The 16,602-nt window shown below is 37.7% G+C and overlaps 1 protein-coding gene across 1 annotated transcript in view; it reads right to left on the minus strand.

The window, feature by feature from the left end:
- Positions 1-373: 373 nt before the first annotated feature.
- Positions 374-16,602, minus strand: part of ACAP2 (ArfGAP with coiled-coil, ankyrin repeat and PH domains 2) — a 180,351-nt gene continuing 164,122 nt past the window's right edge. The window contains exons 21-25 of the mRNA XM_011988964.1: positions 14,327-14,514; positions 13,772-13,881; positions 11,217-11,327; positions 7,612-7,673; positions 374-1,485 (exon numbers count right to left, since the gene is read on the minus strand). Of these exons, the coding sequence (XP_011844354.1) occupies positions 1,385-1,485; positions 7,612-7,673; positions 11,217-11,327; positions 13,772-13,881; positions 14,327-14,514 (572 nt within the window). The 3' untranslated portion in view covers positions 374-1,384. The remainder of the gene's footprint in view (positions 1,486-7,611; positions 7,674-11,216; positions 11,328-13,771; positions 13,882-14,326; positions 14,515-16,602) is intronic.

The raw sequence follows: 16,602 nt of genomic DNA on the forward strand, positions 1-16,602 counted from the left end.
AAAAAAAAAAAAGGCATATTAATTTTTTTTTCAAAAGAGTCTTAGTCATTCAGGATGCATTCACTGACTGATGATGATTGGTTACCCATCTGGAATGTTCTCATTTTGAGTTAACTCCACTGTCTGGTAACTTCTTTTCATGGCCACTGCAAAAAAAAAAAAAAAAAAAAAAGGCAAATTAATTATTTTATACTTGATAAGACATTTCAAAGATGGAATCAGACTAATTTGTGGCATATAAATGGTAATATGTTTATCCATAATATTTTGGAATTCAGGGGTCTGTGAATCATGTAACCGAACACTAAAGCTATATACATGATATAATTTAAAAGAATGTACACTGTGTACAAGTACACAAAATAGATGTAGAAAAAAATAAACAGCAATTTATTGCTATATATTTTAGTATTAACTAAGAATAAGTGGGGTTCTTTTTCTCCTTTGTACAGAGATTCTTTCACTAGGAGCAACAGCAAAACTATATCTTTAAAAGGACAAATTTCAAATATAAAAATGGCCTATATTATTTTATAAATTGATTTTTCCTTTAAAAGTTAAATTTTGATGAAAGCATAATTTTGCAACATTCAAGCAACCTGTTAGACACAGTTTTATTACATCGATACATCTGTCAAGGCTTCAGGAAATCAACCCAACAATGAAGAACTACGTATTTTGAACTGGGTTTTTTTTTTGTGATTAAAATTTGCTGCATAAAATAAATCTAAAGGCCTGAATTATGGTCTACCTGTACAGCCATTATACATACATACATTAAAGTACTGGACAATAACCTGTCATCTAAGAAGTATAACTGCATTTATGAACAAATGGGGAAAACACATTCTCTGGTTCTAATAAATCGTATATTGAGTGTATGAAAGCTAGGTTACCAAAACACATAAACACACACAGCTATTTCTGAACCACCAAAAATCATCAGGAAAGCTAAAGAAAAAACATATTCTTGAGGCAGGCAGGACAGTTGGCTCCCACTTGATGAAGACATGCTTGACTGAATGATCCTGGGCAAGACGCACGGTGGGAAAAATTCAGTGCTACCACCCATTGGCAAAAGAATCATTTTCATCTGATCTCCTAGCATCTTGTAACCTAGAGATGGCCTAAATCTAGACTGAACTTTTATCTACAGAAATAGCCCTTCAAATAGGCTTTTTTAATAAAAGAGGTCCTAAATTAGGTTCCTCTCCAACTACTAGAAAACTGTTTTAATTTGTAAATATATGAATGGGTACCTTTTTTCCAAGCCATTCAATATCTACCAAAATTAAGTAGAATTAAAGCAGTAAAAAATTGTGAAGTTTTAGCTGTATACATTAGGGGGTCACCAGATTTCATATTTTCCCATTTAAAAAAAAATTCAGAATTTCTGTGAATCTTGCTGGAAACGATTTAGTTTCTCTGGATTATTGGATGCCATTTGGGAAAAATCACGAAATATGTCCTGGTAAGTTTCATCACCTGCATGAAATAAAATAAAGACACTTTAAACATTTACACAAGTATTAATAAAACAACATTCATATTTATTACTAGTACTATTTTATAATTCATTACATTAAAATTTTGTTCAGATGAGCATTTTTGGAAGAAAAGGGGCAACTAAAAATAAATGCTGAAAAATTATGTAATGAAAGAAAAAAAAAAACTATACCTGAAAAAAGCACCTCAGATGCAGCCACAGAAGAAAGCTCGGAGTTAGAAAAGAGCAAAGATGCAAGTGTGTTAAAGCAATGTGAAGAAATACGTTTATTAACACATGAGGGGGAAAGTCATTCTAAATGAGCTATAGTAAATGAGACCTCCTTTCAATAAATGTTTCCCTTGATAAAGGCCAAAAGAAATGACTAAAACCTAAATACTAATGTTTTGGATGGATGCAAGTTATTAACAAGACAAACCGATAATCAGGACAAACTGATACTCAGGGAAAAATAATACTGTCTTTTAATTAAAAGGAATTTAAAAGAGCATGTAAAAAAGTAATTTTTTAGTCAAACTTTAGTGCGTAATTAAAACTAATGCACCTACATCCACTGCTTACTAAACTCATAAAATCTGGTCAGGTGTAGTGCCTCATGCCTATAACCCCAACACTTTGGGAGGCTAAGGGGTGGTGGGGGGGAGAACTGGTTGAGGCCAGGAGTTCAAGACCAGTCTGGGCAACATGCTGAGACTATGTCTCTACAAAAATTAACAACAAAATCCTAGAAAATGGCTTTAAGGTAGGGCGTGGTGGCTCATGCCTGCAATCCCAGCACCTTGGGAGGCCGAAGCGGGCAGATCACCTGAGGTCAGGAGTTTGAGACCAGTCCGGCCAACAGGATGAAACGCTGCCTCCACTAAAAATACAAAAATTAGCCAGGCGTGGTGGTGAGTGCCTGTAATCCTAGCTACTCGGGAGGCTGAGGCAGAAGAATTGCTTGAACCCAGGAGGTGGAGGTTGCAGTGAGCCGAGATCGCGCCACTGCACTCCATCCTGGGCGACAGAGCAAGACTCTGTCTCAAAAAAAAAAGAAAAAAAACAAGGCTTTAAAATCCTAGTTTTGCATATTTAAAAGTTGGGTTTGTTTTTGTTTTGCTGCAGGTCATATGAGCAAGAATGCTATGACAAAATGCAAGTAAATACCAAGGACATCTGTTAAATTAGAAAAATAAATGTGTATATGTATAAATATGTTGTCGAGAAAGAGATTATAGATACTGATATTATAGCTGACTGAATACCGTTTTTCTTGTCATGAGAAACTAAATATACACACACATACAGATCAATTCCTCAGACAAAGGAATCTTATTTTCAAGACAAATCATTCATCATTAATGCTTCCTGCTAACATTAGCCTTATACAAATGCTTGGCATAATTCTGTTCTTAAGATTTCAACCACAGAATACTGTTTTTGAATATTATTGTTGTAACATGTTTTATAATTATCTCCTATAAGATACCTTGCATTCTCAAGCCTGTAATCCCAGCACTTTGGGAGGCTGAGACGGGCGGATCACGAGGTCAGGAGATCGAGACCATCCTGGCTAACACGGTGAAACCCCGTCTCTGCTAAAAATACAAAAAAAACTAGCGGGGCGAGGTGGCGAGTGTCTGTAGTCCCAGCTACTCAGGAGGCTGAGGCAGAAGAATGGCGTAAACCCGAGATCGCGCCACTGTACTCCAGCCTGGGTGACAGAGCAAGACTCCGCCTCAAAAAAAAAAATGTTTTTTTTAACACTTTTTAGTCACTTTTTATATTTAGTCTAGGTAAAAAGCAACTTATTAACATCTCTATATAGTTTTCATTTAGCCCTGGAAATTTATTCCTGACTTGAGTCAGTCGATTAAACCTAATCAGTCTACTTTAAAAAGAAAAAAACAGTAAGAAGAGATTATTAACAGGTGGCTGAGAGTAACTAACATCTAACTCATATTGACATGACCAAAATAAAAGGTTGATACGCTGGAACAACTGGTAAGACAATCCAATTATACCCATGATTTCGTAAAAGTTTACTTCCACATCAAAAGACAAAGATTGCTATTCTCATTTTTAACCATTCTAAAAGATATAAAATAAATAGAGAAGAGAGCAACAAATAGCAACAAACCATATAAAATATTTTTTCTAATTTTTAGATATTGAATTAAAATATTTAAAATATTTATTGTAAACATTATAAATATTTTTAAAAGACTATTTAAACTGGATAGTCTGGAATTTTCCTTTCCAAGAAAGTGTAAAGTGCAGATTATAATACAAAAATACCACAAAGATTTTACCATTCAACACTAGAAGTAACTTAAAAGGCACACATTATACATTCAAGAAGAAACAGGAAGAAGGGTCTAGCAGACGTGAATACCAAACAGTCTACAGGTAGCACCAGATGAGCACTGTTAAGTATTACAACAGTACAATGGCAATATATGGCTTCTACTATTAGCAATGCATATTTTGCGTAACAAGCTATGGAATTTTTAAAATGGTTTCTCTGTTTTTGTTTTTAAATCATCTAGTACCTATTACAGAAGTATATTTTAGTAGAACCATTGTACCATGCAAAACAAATTATAAGACTCTATTAAATGTTTCCTTGAATGAAAGTGTTGGTGCTATAATAATCATTGGTTTCACTGACTGAATACATTTAAAAAGCATTAATACAAAAGGAAGTTGCCACCTTCACATACACACACAAAACTTTTTGCTAACATTTAGCTTCTAACAAAACATTAATTAATGCACTGTTAAAGTACTACCTTTCTTAGATCTCAAAACGTGTTGCCAAAAGCAAAGCAAACGTTACAAGAACAATAGTGACCAAGATATTTAATACAGCTAACACAAATTGAACTTCAATGTGATTTTTTAATATTTAAATATAATTTTGATTACTTAGAATTTTTCCCAAGGCAAATATAATTTGTCTACATAACAACAACCCAGAATATGCTGCCATGGAATGTTCCCAGAAATACATTTAACAGTTTATTATAAATGGTAAACAACTAATCACTCAACATTTATAATACTAAGCATATTCTTTAAACTTAACCACATTCTATTTCCCTTCAGACACCTAACTAGTCTATGTGCCTGGACAGCTCTGAGTTTTTAAAATGCAGACTGCTGTGTTTCCACTGACAGTTTAAATTTATTTTTAATTTTTGGTATTCAGAATATCTACCAAAACAGCAGTTATGACGATTCAAGAGTTTGCTGATTTTGCTCTTGAAATGTACTCCCCTCAAAGGGATGGCAGCATGTGAGACCCACCCCCAGGTCATCATATGCATGACCTTACCCCTTCTGGGTTGGTAACAGCTTACTTTCATAATTGCTTAGATCAACGATTCCCAACTTGTGCTTGCTACATACTCACATAACCAGCAGTGGATCCCTAAAGCAGTGATGATTCTCAACTGGCTGAGAGCCTGCCAACGATCAAGAAGAGTCACAGAGCCAGAGACTGTGGGAACCACCAAACTGGTTTCCAATAATTGAGAGAAGAGTGTGCTGTTTCCCTTACCCACCCACGTCTCCTAAGGGCTACAGGGACTGCCAAAGAGAGACACACCTTCTTTTGAAAAAAAACGTGTGCTCTCACATCACCCCACGCAAGAAACAGGGAGTCCCAGGTCCTTAGGGTTGTACAGACAGAAAGTTCACAAGTGGGGTTTCTTAGAAATAAATCAGTGATTGCCAAAGATTACATCTGAATCTTTTAAAGGATAGAGCTCTTCATTATCAAAAGATTAAAAATACCTGCATTTAAGTTACCCAGAGTTCTGAAGTCTTCATAGTATTGCTAAGAAAACCAAAAAAGGATCCCAATAAAACAAGTAACCAAAGCGTTTGATAGAAAAAAGTCCAGTGATAAGCAGAGGAAAAACAAAGAGCCGCTGCCTGAGCCAAACACACCCGCTCTCTAAAGACTCATAAAGGAAAAGAACAGTAACCGGAGAGCAACTGCTGTGCCATTTCACCATGTCCCCTGTCTACGCATAAAATTACCCTGCTTTAAATATCAGGCCCTCTGAATGAGTTAAAAATCTAACCCTTTTCAAGATGATCCTCAAATAAATTACACAAATCTCAATTTTATTCTGATATACTATTTCCAGAACTCTGATCTTTTAACCTGTAGAATGTGAGAATGGTAGGAGAGCTTGTTTTAAAACGAGGCTTTTTTTTTCAAGTTTTCATTAAAATAAATTGGAAAAATCTTTTTTATACATTTTAAGTTTATGTATATATAAACTCAAAAATGACAGGGAAAGACATTTGAACGCTCCTAAATGATGGCAGCAGAAACCCAAGCAATTTGGGTGCAAGTAGAAGTGGCAAGAACTTCGAGGCCCTCTCCTTTCAAGCTTCCCAACTTCAGAGAAGAGCCCACCATGGCCACCTGGCTAATCAGCTGGGTGAACGCCATCAGCAAACACCTTAAGGAAAGAGCAGCTAACCAAACATTGAAGCTAAAAATTTCAGGGGGAAAATAACTGTTCAACTTACAATCTTGAGGTTCACTCTTCTCTCACAAATAGCAGGTCATATTCTTTAAACAATTTTTATTTTAAAGTGCTTAAACACAAAGGCCTCAAAAATGGCCTAGTAATACTATCAGTTAAGAATATCTGTTACAAAATTATAACCTATTTAAAATCTAACATTCAAGTTTAAAACAAATGGGTGAAATCCAGAATTAATGCTAGAGCTTCACCCTTAATCAGCACTCTCACATCCTGGAACTTCGCGAGCCGCCTAGTATTGTACGATCCATAGGATTAAAGTGGGACACCCTAGATGAGAAATATCTAGCTGAAGTGCCTCTATTCCTAACGTTCTTACTTGTTCCATATTAAATTAGGCCAAAAATAAGCAGTAGTAAATATGGTCCTCTGAGGAAAGAATGGCCTCACATTATATATTAATCTCGCTAAAATAAATGGCTGAAGTACAGAAATTTCAAAATGTATTTAAGCAGGAAGAAGAGATGATATTACCAGGTCACTTTAAAAATAATGTAACCATATTCATTTTTAAAAAACCAAACCTACTCATTGCAAACTGAACATTCTCAAGTATTTTAGTCATGAATTCCTGAAATTTTTTACTAATGTGCATATAAATTTAAAACAGAGTAATTCACATACTCAAATTCATGAAACAAGAGAACCAATAATTACTCTCTTCTCTGTGAAAAATGTCTAATCAACGTGTTCATCAAAGAGAAGAATCTGATGGGCAATATTTCTTCCTTGACATCTTGATTCAAAGGTGAAAATTACTCAAAATGAAACTTGAGGTGATCATGAATTGAAATTTCTCAAGTAGAATAAATCTACTCTGCCATCAGCTGCAAAAAGTATTGTTCTAAATAATTCCACTTATCTAAGAGATAATGTACAACTGCCTGGAGGCAAAGCTTTAGCTTTAGATAAAATGAGACCTTTGCCCTCAGTCTTTCAAACTAGCTCCACTCACATCATGGACTTCTCCACCTGGTGAATTTTCATTTTAAATCTTCAACTCATTTTTAGATTGTAGTACAAAACTCATCAGTAAACGTTTTCTTGGTATTTTCCATACTGGCTTTTTATATGCCAGACACATGGTGATTTTTTTTTTTTTCCCTGAACGTAATTTATAGAAATTCCCTGAATAACAAAAAGAAAACAATTTTGTTATATTCACTTGACAGCTAAAAAGAATTCCAAAAAGAAAACAACTATTTTGCTGCTGTAAGTATATAAAGAATATTTTTACCATTCCATTCACTTCACTGGAATGTATATGGAAGACATCTGTACAGCAAATAAAGAAGTCAGCAGCCAGAGTTAAATAGAGCAAGTCAACGTGTACTGTCATAGGAAGAGTTACGAATTTTTAAAGGCCCAGGATTAGCCACCCAAGGATTCAGTTAAGTACAGTACAAAGCTAACAACTCACAATTTACAAGTAGGTTATAAAAACTCTATAGTATCACATTAGTTTGCTAAAGAACTATGAATCTTCCAGTTGTAAACTGATAAATTCCTGAATGCATTTCTTATACTGCATTTCAGTATGGTTATTAGTAGAATATTGACCTGGCTGTCCATAAAGTCCTTCTGATTCCCGCATCTCTTCATTCATTCTTGCTAAACGTAACCTAAAAATAAATAAAATAGTGCTTTAGATGACATTATACAATGTCATAAATAAAGTCTATAAACAGGTAATACATGTACTAATGTAATTGTCTTTTATTTGCCATTAAAATAATCTGGCTTTTAGTTTATCAAACCCAGCAATCTGAGGTACAAAAGTAACTATCTCACCTTCATATAACTCTCAAGAGAAAGGACAATAAAACTTTTCCAACCACTGCATTTTAGTTCTATTTCAGCAGCATCCCTGCAGTACCTCTAGTGGCTTGCTTCCTCCAGATGCCTGAGAATTCCTGGCTCTTACAGCAACCTGTCAAATTTTAACTGCCAACTGTTGAAATTATTGCTTCTACAGCGCAGAAGTGAGACCCTGTCATAAGTTCACTCTGGTTCGCCCTGAAGTGAGGTCGTTCCAGACATATAAACAGCATGTGTCACCTCTAAATACTGGGAATATATTTTGATATACAAACATTATAATAAATGACTATGGGTTATCAAGAATTTTCCAACATTACCATATTGCTTATATATTCTTTTTAGGTTATTCATCTTGGCAGCAGATGACATGCAGCACCAGGTTCAGAAGCTAAGTATTTCCTTTAAGCAACATTTTAAAATAGACAAATACTGTGTTTGGTACCCCTCTCCTACTCTGTACCTCTCGTCTGTCCTTCTGGGCCACCATAATTCCACTGCCTTCTCAGACCTCCATCACCCTCTTCTGAAATGTTCTCTTTGGCAACTGCAGCGTGTGACATGAAATTTTCCTATCTTCAACGTTCCACAATTCCCTTCATCTCCTCACCTGACCACTCTGTGTATTAACAACAGTTCCACAAATCTTCCTTTGGCATTTGGGTTTTTACAGAGGATGCTTACTTACAAAAATTTTTAAGTGAAACTGAAGCACTCACACCAAGTAAAACAAGAAAATTTCGACGACCTGAGAACAGATTATTTTTAAGGGAAGCGTCCATTGCTATATAGGTATTGCCTTGGAAGTTGCCTGCAGAGCTTCTTTATATCATTCCTATCTTTCCTTGAATAACTTATCTTTCTTCTACTGTCAATCTGTAATGATTTAAGAGTTCTACATTTTCCTGCAATAGCCTCCATAATAACAGTAACCCCTCCTTAGGGGAAAGGATCTGAGAAAGTATGTTTTGCTGTTTTGATTTTTTATTTGGCAGAAGGGTGACATATGAGAAGTCAAGAATTCTCAGTAGGAGCTCAGGAGTGTGAATGGACCTATTTCTTCTCCAATGATGGGGGATAAGCAATTATGGGCTTCATTTAGCCCAGGATAAAATGAGTAAGTGACAATACAAAATATGCTTGAGATTTCCTACATAATAAGGTATAGGTGGCAATTAATTTTCTGAATTCCATGTGTAATAAACTACTTTGATCTGATATGTAAATCAAATTAAGACCTCAAAATTATTTAAAAGATAACATTAAATTTTATTCAAACATTCAAAAGCATGCATTTTAATCTTAAAATTAAGTATTCAGGTACATAATTTTTTTTTTCTCGTTCATCCTCCCAAGTAGCTATGACTACAAGCATGTGCCACCACACCTGGCTAATTTTTAATTTTTTGTAGAGACAGGGTCTCGCTGTGTTGCCCAGGCTTTTCTCCAGTTTCTGGGCTTAAGCAGCCCTCCCACCTCAATCTCCTAAGCAGCTTGGATTAGGGGTGGCAGCACCTGGTTTTATGTGAACAATTCTTTTTAAAAACAAGTACAAATTCCTACCACTGCCCAAAGGTAATGGAACTTCACAAATTACTAACATCACTGCAACTGTCTTGCCTACAGAATTGTAGAATCCTCTAATTCTCAAGGTAGTAGAATAATTACCTGTTACTCTAACAATCCCAGCCTCTGCCCTAGTACTATACAAAGAGATGAAGAAACCATTTTAGCCAGGTGCAGTGGCTCACGCCTGTAATCCCGGCACTTTGGGAGCCCGAGGTGGGCAGATCACCTGAGGTCAGGAGTTCAAGACCAGCCTGGCCAACATGGAGAAACTTCATCTACTAAAAATACAAAATTAGCCAGGCATGGTGGCGCATGCCTGTAATCCCAGCTACTCAGGAGGCTGAGGCGGGAGAATTGCTTGAACCCAGGAGGCAGAGGTTGCTGAGCTAAGATCGTGCCGCTGCACTCCAGCCTGGGCGACAAGAGCAACACTCTGTCCCAAAAAAAAAAAAAACAAAAAAAACACAACATTTTAAAGTCACTGGTTTTCTGTTTCTGTATCAGGCAGTATAGCACAAATGGCTAAGAACATGGGTTTTAGGGACACAATTCTTGGTTTCCTATCCCAACTCCACCACGTACTAACATCTCAAATGATCTATGGTTTGGGTTCTTTTTCTATAAAATGAAGACAATATTAACAATATCTTCCTCATAGAGCTGCTGCGAGAACCAAATAAGTTCATGCATTTAAAGTGTTTAATACATTTAACGTGCTTAGAGAAGTACACGGCACAAAGTAAATACCAGCCAACTTCGAAGCTCACACAATGCACAACGCTATGTTAACACTGTGTGGAAGTACAGTTGGCTGTCCTTCTCTGTGGGTTCAACCAATCACCAATGGAAAATAATCAGGGGAAAAAAGGCAATAAAAAATAACCATACAACAATTTAAAAATACAAATAATCAGCCAGGTGTGGTGGCTCACACCTGTAATCCCAGCACTTTGGGAGGCTGAGGTGGGTGGATCACCTGAGGTCAGGAGTTCAAGACCAGCCTGGCCAGCATGGTGAAACCCGTCTCTACTAAAAATATAAAAAAATTAGCTGGGCGTGGTAGTGGGGGCCTGTAATCCCAGCTACTAAGGAGGCTGAGGCAGGAGAATTGCTAGAACCCAGGAGATGGGAGGTTGCCAACATGGTCCCACTGCACTCTAGCCTGGGTGACAGAGCGAGACTCTGTCTCAAAAATAAAAATAAAAATAAAAAATAATCACTACGCACAGTGACTCACCCCTGTAATCCCAGCACTTTGGGAGGCCGAGGTGGATGAACTACTTGAGGTCAGGAGTTCAAGACCAGCCTGGCCAACATAGTGAAACCCCGTCTCTACTAAAAATACAAAAATTAGCAGGTTGTGGTGGATCATGCCTGCAATCCCAGCTACTAGGGAGGCTGAGGCAGAAGAATCTCTTAAACCTGGGAGGTGAAGGTTGCAGTGAGCCAGTGCAATCCAGTCTAGGCAACAGAGCGAGAGTCGGTCTCAAAAATAAATAAATAAATAAATAAGTAAGTAAGTAAATACAAATACAAAACACTATAGTATAAAAACTACATAGTATTTCCATTGTATGAGGTGTAATAAGTAGAGATGACTTAAAGTATATGGGGGGAGGTACGTAAGTTACGTGTAAATGCATACCATTTTATATAAGGGACATGAGCATATGTGGATGTTGGTATCCACAGGGTCTTGGAACCAATTCACTGCGGATAACCGAGGGACAACTGCAATTCACTGTATGGAAATAGTCAAGTAAAAAGGAAGTACTTACAAGGTTACTATATCAGCATTGGCTGCTTCCACAGCTATACTCAAAGGGTCTTTCCCTTCTTCATCAGTGGCATGTTGATTGGCACCTCGTTTTAGGAATAAACATACCTGCCTGTTTAAGAAAACAGCATTTTTGAGATATTGTAAGAAAAAAAAATTAGTATTCACCTTAAAAAAGTACTACTTAACTTAAATAAATAACATTTTCATTAGGAAATTCTTCTTTCATTCTACAACTATTAATTGAACACTAACTCTACTAATAAAAGCTTATCAAGATCAACATTTTACAAGTCTCAAGGTATTTTTGCTACGTTATCTTATTTAATCTGGTGCTATAAAGACAGCACGGTGGATATATAAGGTGTGGTCCCTACCCTCAAAGAGTATCATAAAAAGGCCAGGTGCGGTGGCTCACGCCTGTAATTCCAGCACTTTGGGAGGCCGAGGCGGGCGGATCACGAGCTCAGGAGATCGAGCCCATCCTGGCTAACATGGTGAAACTCTGTCTCTACTAAAACTACAAAAAAAAAATTAGCCTGGCATGGTGGCGGGTGCCTGTAGTTCCAGCTACGCAGGAGGCTGAAGGAGCAGAATGGCGTGAACCCGGGAAGCAGAGCTTGCAGTGAACCGAGATCGTGCCACTGCACTCCAGCCTGGGCGAGAGCGAGACACTGTCTCAAAAAAAAAAAAAAAAGAATATCATGCAAAGATGCGCACAGGTATCTATAAACCTAAATGAAAAAAAGATCACTCAAGGTCACTATTTGAAAATGAAAAAAGCCAAGGCAATGTAAACTTCACAATAATGATAATACAACAGCAAAGAATGGGAAGTAATCTCCTTGCTGTACTCGCAAATATTAATGACTTGAATAAACTGATAAAAATTTAAAAATATGAAAGAATGACTAAATGGAGTCTATGAAATAAAATGGAAAGAATTTTGATAGTTTAAGAAGAAAATAATGGCTGGGCAAGGTAAGCACCTGTAATCTCAGCTACTCAGAAGGCGGAGGTAGGGGGTATCACTTGAGGTCAAAAGTTCAAGACTAGCCTGAGCAACATAGCAACACTCTGTCTCTAAAAAAAATTTAAAAATTAGCTGGGAGTGGCAGGGCGTGCCTGTAGTCCCAGCCACTTGGGGAGCTGAGGCAGGAGACCCTGAGCCCCAGAATTCAAGGCTGTGGTGAGTTGTGAATGTGCCTATGAACAGTCACCACACTCCAACCTGAGCAACACAGTGAGACTCCCATCTCTTAAAAAAAAGAAGAAAATACAAAGTATGAGTTAAGTACTACCTTAAATACTACCTTTTTTAAGTGTAGCAAGTTTTAATGATGAAGTTGTCAGACTGAATCTCCTTGCTCCTTGCTGATAGAAGAAAACAAGCCATGATAAAAATGCTCAGACATGACCGGGCACGGTGGCTCATGGTTGTAATCCTAGCACTGTGGGAGGTCGAGGCAGGCGGAACACCTGAGGTCAGGAGTTCAAGACCAGCCTGGCCAACATGATGAAACCTCATCTCTACTAAAAATATAAACAATTAGCCCAGGTGTGGTAGCGTACACCCGTAATCCCAGCTACTCAGGGGGCTAAGGCAGAAGAACAGCATGAACCCAGGAGGCGGAGGTTACAGTGAGCTGAGATCGTGCCACTTGACTCCAGCCTGGGTGACGGAGCAAGACGTTATCTCAAAATAAACAAATTAATTAATTAATTAATAAAAATAGCCAGACACAGGGCTCACGCCTATAATGCAAGCTACTAGGGGAGGACCACTTGAGCCTAGGAGCTCAAGGCCATAGTGAGCTATGATCGCACCTCTGCACTCCTGCCTGGGCAACAGGGTGAGATCCCATCTCTAAATAAATGAAGATGCTATTTTAAAAATATTTTAAAATAAGAGCTTCTTGCTTATCTGCCACGTAATAATCGGATACCCTGAGATGTCTTATTAAGAAACAAGCGTTTAAGACACAAATTTTTTATATAAAGCCAACATTTTCTTTCATGTATACTTCCTAATAATAGAAAGTCAATTTTCAAGGTTTTATTGTTCTGTGAATCTTACTATCACTCCAGAAGACACATCCGTAACCCAGAGTAAGAATTTAGTTTAGAATTTGACTTTAGTTACCCTATGGAAAAACTGAAAATTACAAAGTCATCAAATTATCCTTAAATAGGTTATGTGTGTGCATGCTATGGAAATAATGTATATGTACCTGCATAAACACAAAACATAGGCTTAAGTTGTCTGACAAAATCACCAAATTTTAGTAACAGAGAAAGTTAAGTACTAAAACTGATCTATTTAGTGACAAGTTAAGGTCAAAGTAAGCCTTGAAATTTTCATATCTGAAAACCAATAGTAGCTTTTTCTGAATGAGATTTTTTTAACTTTCAAATTCCATCATGACAAAGTATAAGTCATGGAACACATCTCCTTACAAACACGACCTAAAAACTTTAACCTGAGAAAAACTACAACATTAATTCAAAATAATTTTTCAAATAAAGTCTCCTTAAATATTAAAGCACTGCAGTTACCCTGTGTGCCCTAAGACGGTGGCATGGTGCAATGGTCCCCGCCCTTGGACATCTCTTTGGTTGACATTAGCACCATTCTGTAGGAGGAACTCACATGTCACCAAAGAGCCCTTAAAGGAAAAAAGAGGATAACTATATACAAAAGCAAATAACAAGAAACAGTAATACATTTCTTTTTAAAAACAATTAGTTTTCTTTACTCAAATAGCATTTCCATTTCATTCTCTCCAAAAGAAAGAATATCCCTCAGCCAAAGCAGAGAAATTATAAATTATATTATTTTCTTCCCAAGAATTAATTCTAATAGAGATTCATTTGCAGTTTGTGAACTAGCAAAACACACTACTTTCATTATCAGAATTCTCTCCCACTGCAAAAAAACTGTTGAAACAATCAAAGTGATGCTCAAAAACCACTACTATTAATAGCACAGAGGCTCCTTCTATTTTCCAACCCATCTCTTGAAGCAAAGATAATACTAAAGCCAGTTCAGAATGTATTATGATTTTTTTTATATTCAGTTGCTACTGAAAATGTCATTGTGTAAACACATACCCCTAATACAGCCTGAATAAGTGGTGTTGCTTTGTTTTCCTCGGAATTGGCCCAATTCACATCTGCGCCATGAGCCAAAGCCTCAGCCATTTTAGGAAGGTTTTTTTCATATGATGCCCTATAAAGCTGAAGTCCTGGATTAAGATGTTTCGAGTCCAGAAACACGGAAGAATCTTGCCTTTCTCCTTCTGAAAAGCAAACACAAATACATCAATAAAAATGAGCTCTTGGCAGAAAAAGAAAAAAAATATTTAATAGGTATAGTTTCAGTTTTACAAGATAAAAAGAGTTCTGTGGATGAATGGCAGTAATGGTAGCACACTAATGTGAATACACTTAATGCCACTAAACTGTACACTTAAAAATGGTTAAGATGGGCCAGGCACAGTGGCTCATGCCTGTAATCCCAGCACTTTGGGAGGCCAAGGCGGATGGATCGCTTGAGGTCAGGAGTTCAAAACTAGCCTGGACAACATGGTGAAACCTCGTCTTTATTAAAAATACAGAAATTAGTCAGGCATAGTAGCAGGGACCTGTAATCCCATCTACCTGGGAGACTGAGGCAGGAGAATCACTTGAACCTGGGAGGCGGAGCTTGCAGTGAGCTGAGACTGCACCACTGCACTCCAGCCTGGGCAACAGAGTGAGACCCAGTCTCCAAAAAAAAAAAAAAAGGTTAAGATAAATTTTATGTGCATTTTATCATAATTTTTAAAAAATAAAGCTATGATATAAGAAACCATTAATCTATCATAATGAGCTTATGGGAGATTTTCACATAGATATTCCCCAACATTCCACCTTCTTCTCCTGTAAAGACAATCACTGATACGTCAGGCCTTTCTGTTCTTGCCAGTATCCAAGGGATAGGCTAATTACTCTGTACTATATTAAAATTGAGTATATTCCTAAATGTTGGGACTTAAGAAGCAGCAAGAATCCATAAAAACTTTTACTACTAGACCAAACCTCCCTTCATTCCTAGGATGGTCCAATTCCATCCCAATTTGCACTACAAGCACTTCAAATAATTTAAGGAGTGCTGACTCCCCTGAGTATTCTGCAGGACCAAAATCACTGAAATCATGGAGGAGAGAACAAAGGCATAAAGCACAAGTCAAAAGAGAAATCTAATGGGGAGGGAGTTGCCGATCTCGTTCTCCTGACAGGACAGCCACAAGGAATGATAAAGGATAATAAGACACACAGTTCACGTGGATTAAAAATTATCCATGGCAGTTGGTAAGGCAATTTTAGCACATACCATGAGGCTTGGAAGAATGTACAATTATGGGTCAGGTGTGCTGGCTGATGCCTATAATCCCAGCACTTTGGGAGGCTGAGACAGGTGGATTACTTGAGGTCAGGAGTTCAAGACCAGCCTGGCCAACATGGTGAAACCCCATCTCTACTAAAAATACAAAAATTGGCTGTGCACGGTGGCATACGCCTATAACCCAGCTACTCGGGAGGCTAAGTGGGAGCACTGCATGAACCCAGAAGGTGGAGGTTGCAGTGAGCCAATATTGTGCCACTGCACTCCAGCCTGGACAACAGAGTGAGACTCAAAATAAAAAATAAAATGTAGGCCAGGTGCGGTGGCTCACGCCTGTAATCCCAGCACTTTGGGAGGCCGAGGTGGGTGGATCACGAAGTCAGGAGATCGAGACCATCCTGGCTAACGCATTGAAACACCATCTCTATTAAAAACACACACACAAAAAAAAAATTAGGCATGGTGGTGGGCATCTGTAGTCCCAGATACTCAGGAGGCTGAAGCAGGCGAATGGCGTGAACCCGGGAGGCGGAGCTTGCAGTGAGCAGAGATCACACCACTGCACCCCATCCTGGGTGACAGAGTGAGACTCCATCTCAAAAATAAATAAATAAATAAAAATTTTAAAAATGTATGAACAATATATAACTAGGACAGAATTTCCAAATATGAAGAAATTGCTGCTTTCTCATTTAAGAGTATTACTCCTCCCCTAGTTACCTTCTAAAAAACTAACCCCTTCCTTTAAAATATTTCATCAAGAGTAGGGCCGGGCGCTCAAATCCCAGCACTTTGAGGGGCTAAGGCGGGTGGATCGCGAGGTCAGGAGTTTGAGACCAGCCTGGCCAACATGGTGAAACCCCGTCCCTACTAAAAACCCAAAAATTAGCTGGGTGTGGTGGTGGGTTCCTGTAATCCCAGCTACTCAGGAGGCTGAGGCAGGAGAATCACTTGAAACTGGAAGGCAGAGGTTGCAGTGAGCCAAGATCACAACACTGCA

This window comes from Mandrillus leucophaeus, unplaced genomic scaffold, assembly GCF_000951045.1.
Source record: "Mandrillus leucophaeus isolate KB7577 unplaced genomic scaffold, Mleu.le_1.0 Scaffold342, whole genome shotgun sequence".
Classification (NCBI taxonomy): domain Eukaryota; kingdom Metazoa; phylum Chordata; class Mammalia; order Primates; family Cercopithecidae; genus Mandrillus; species Mandrillus leucophaeus.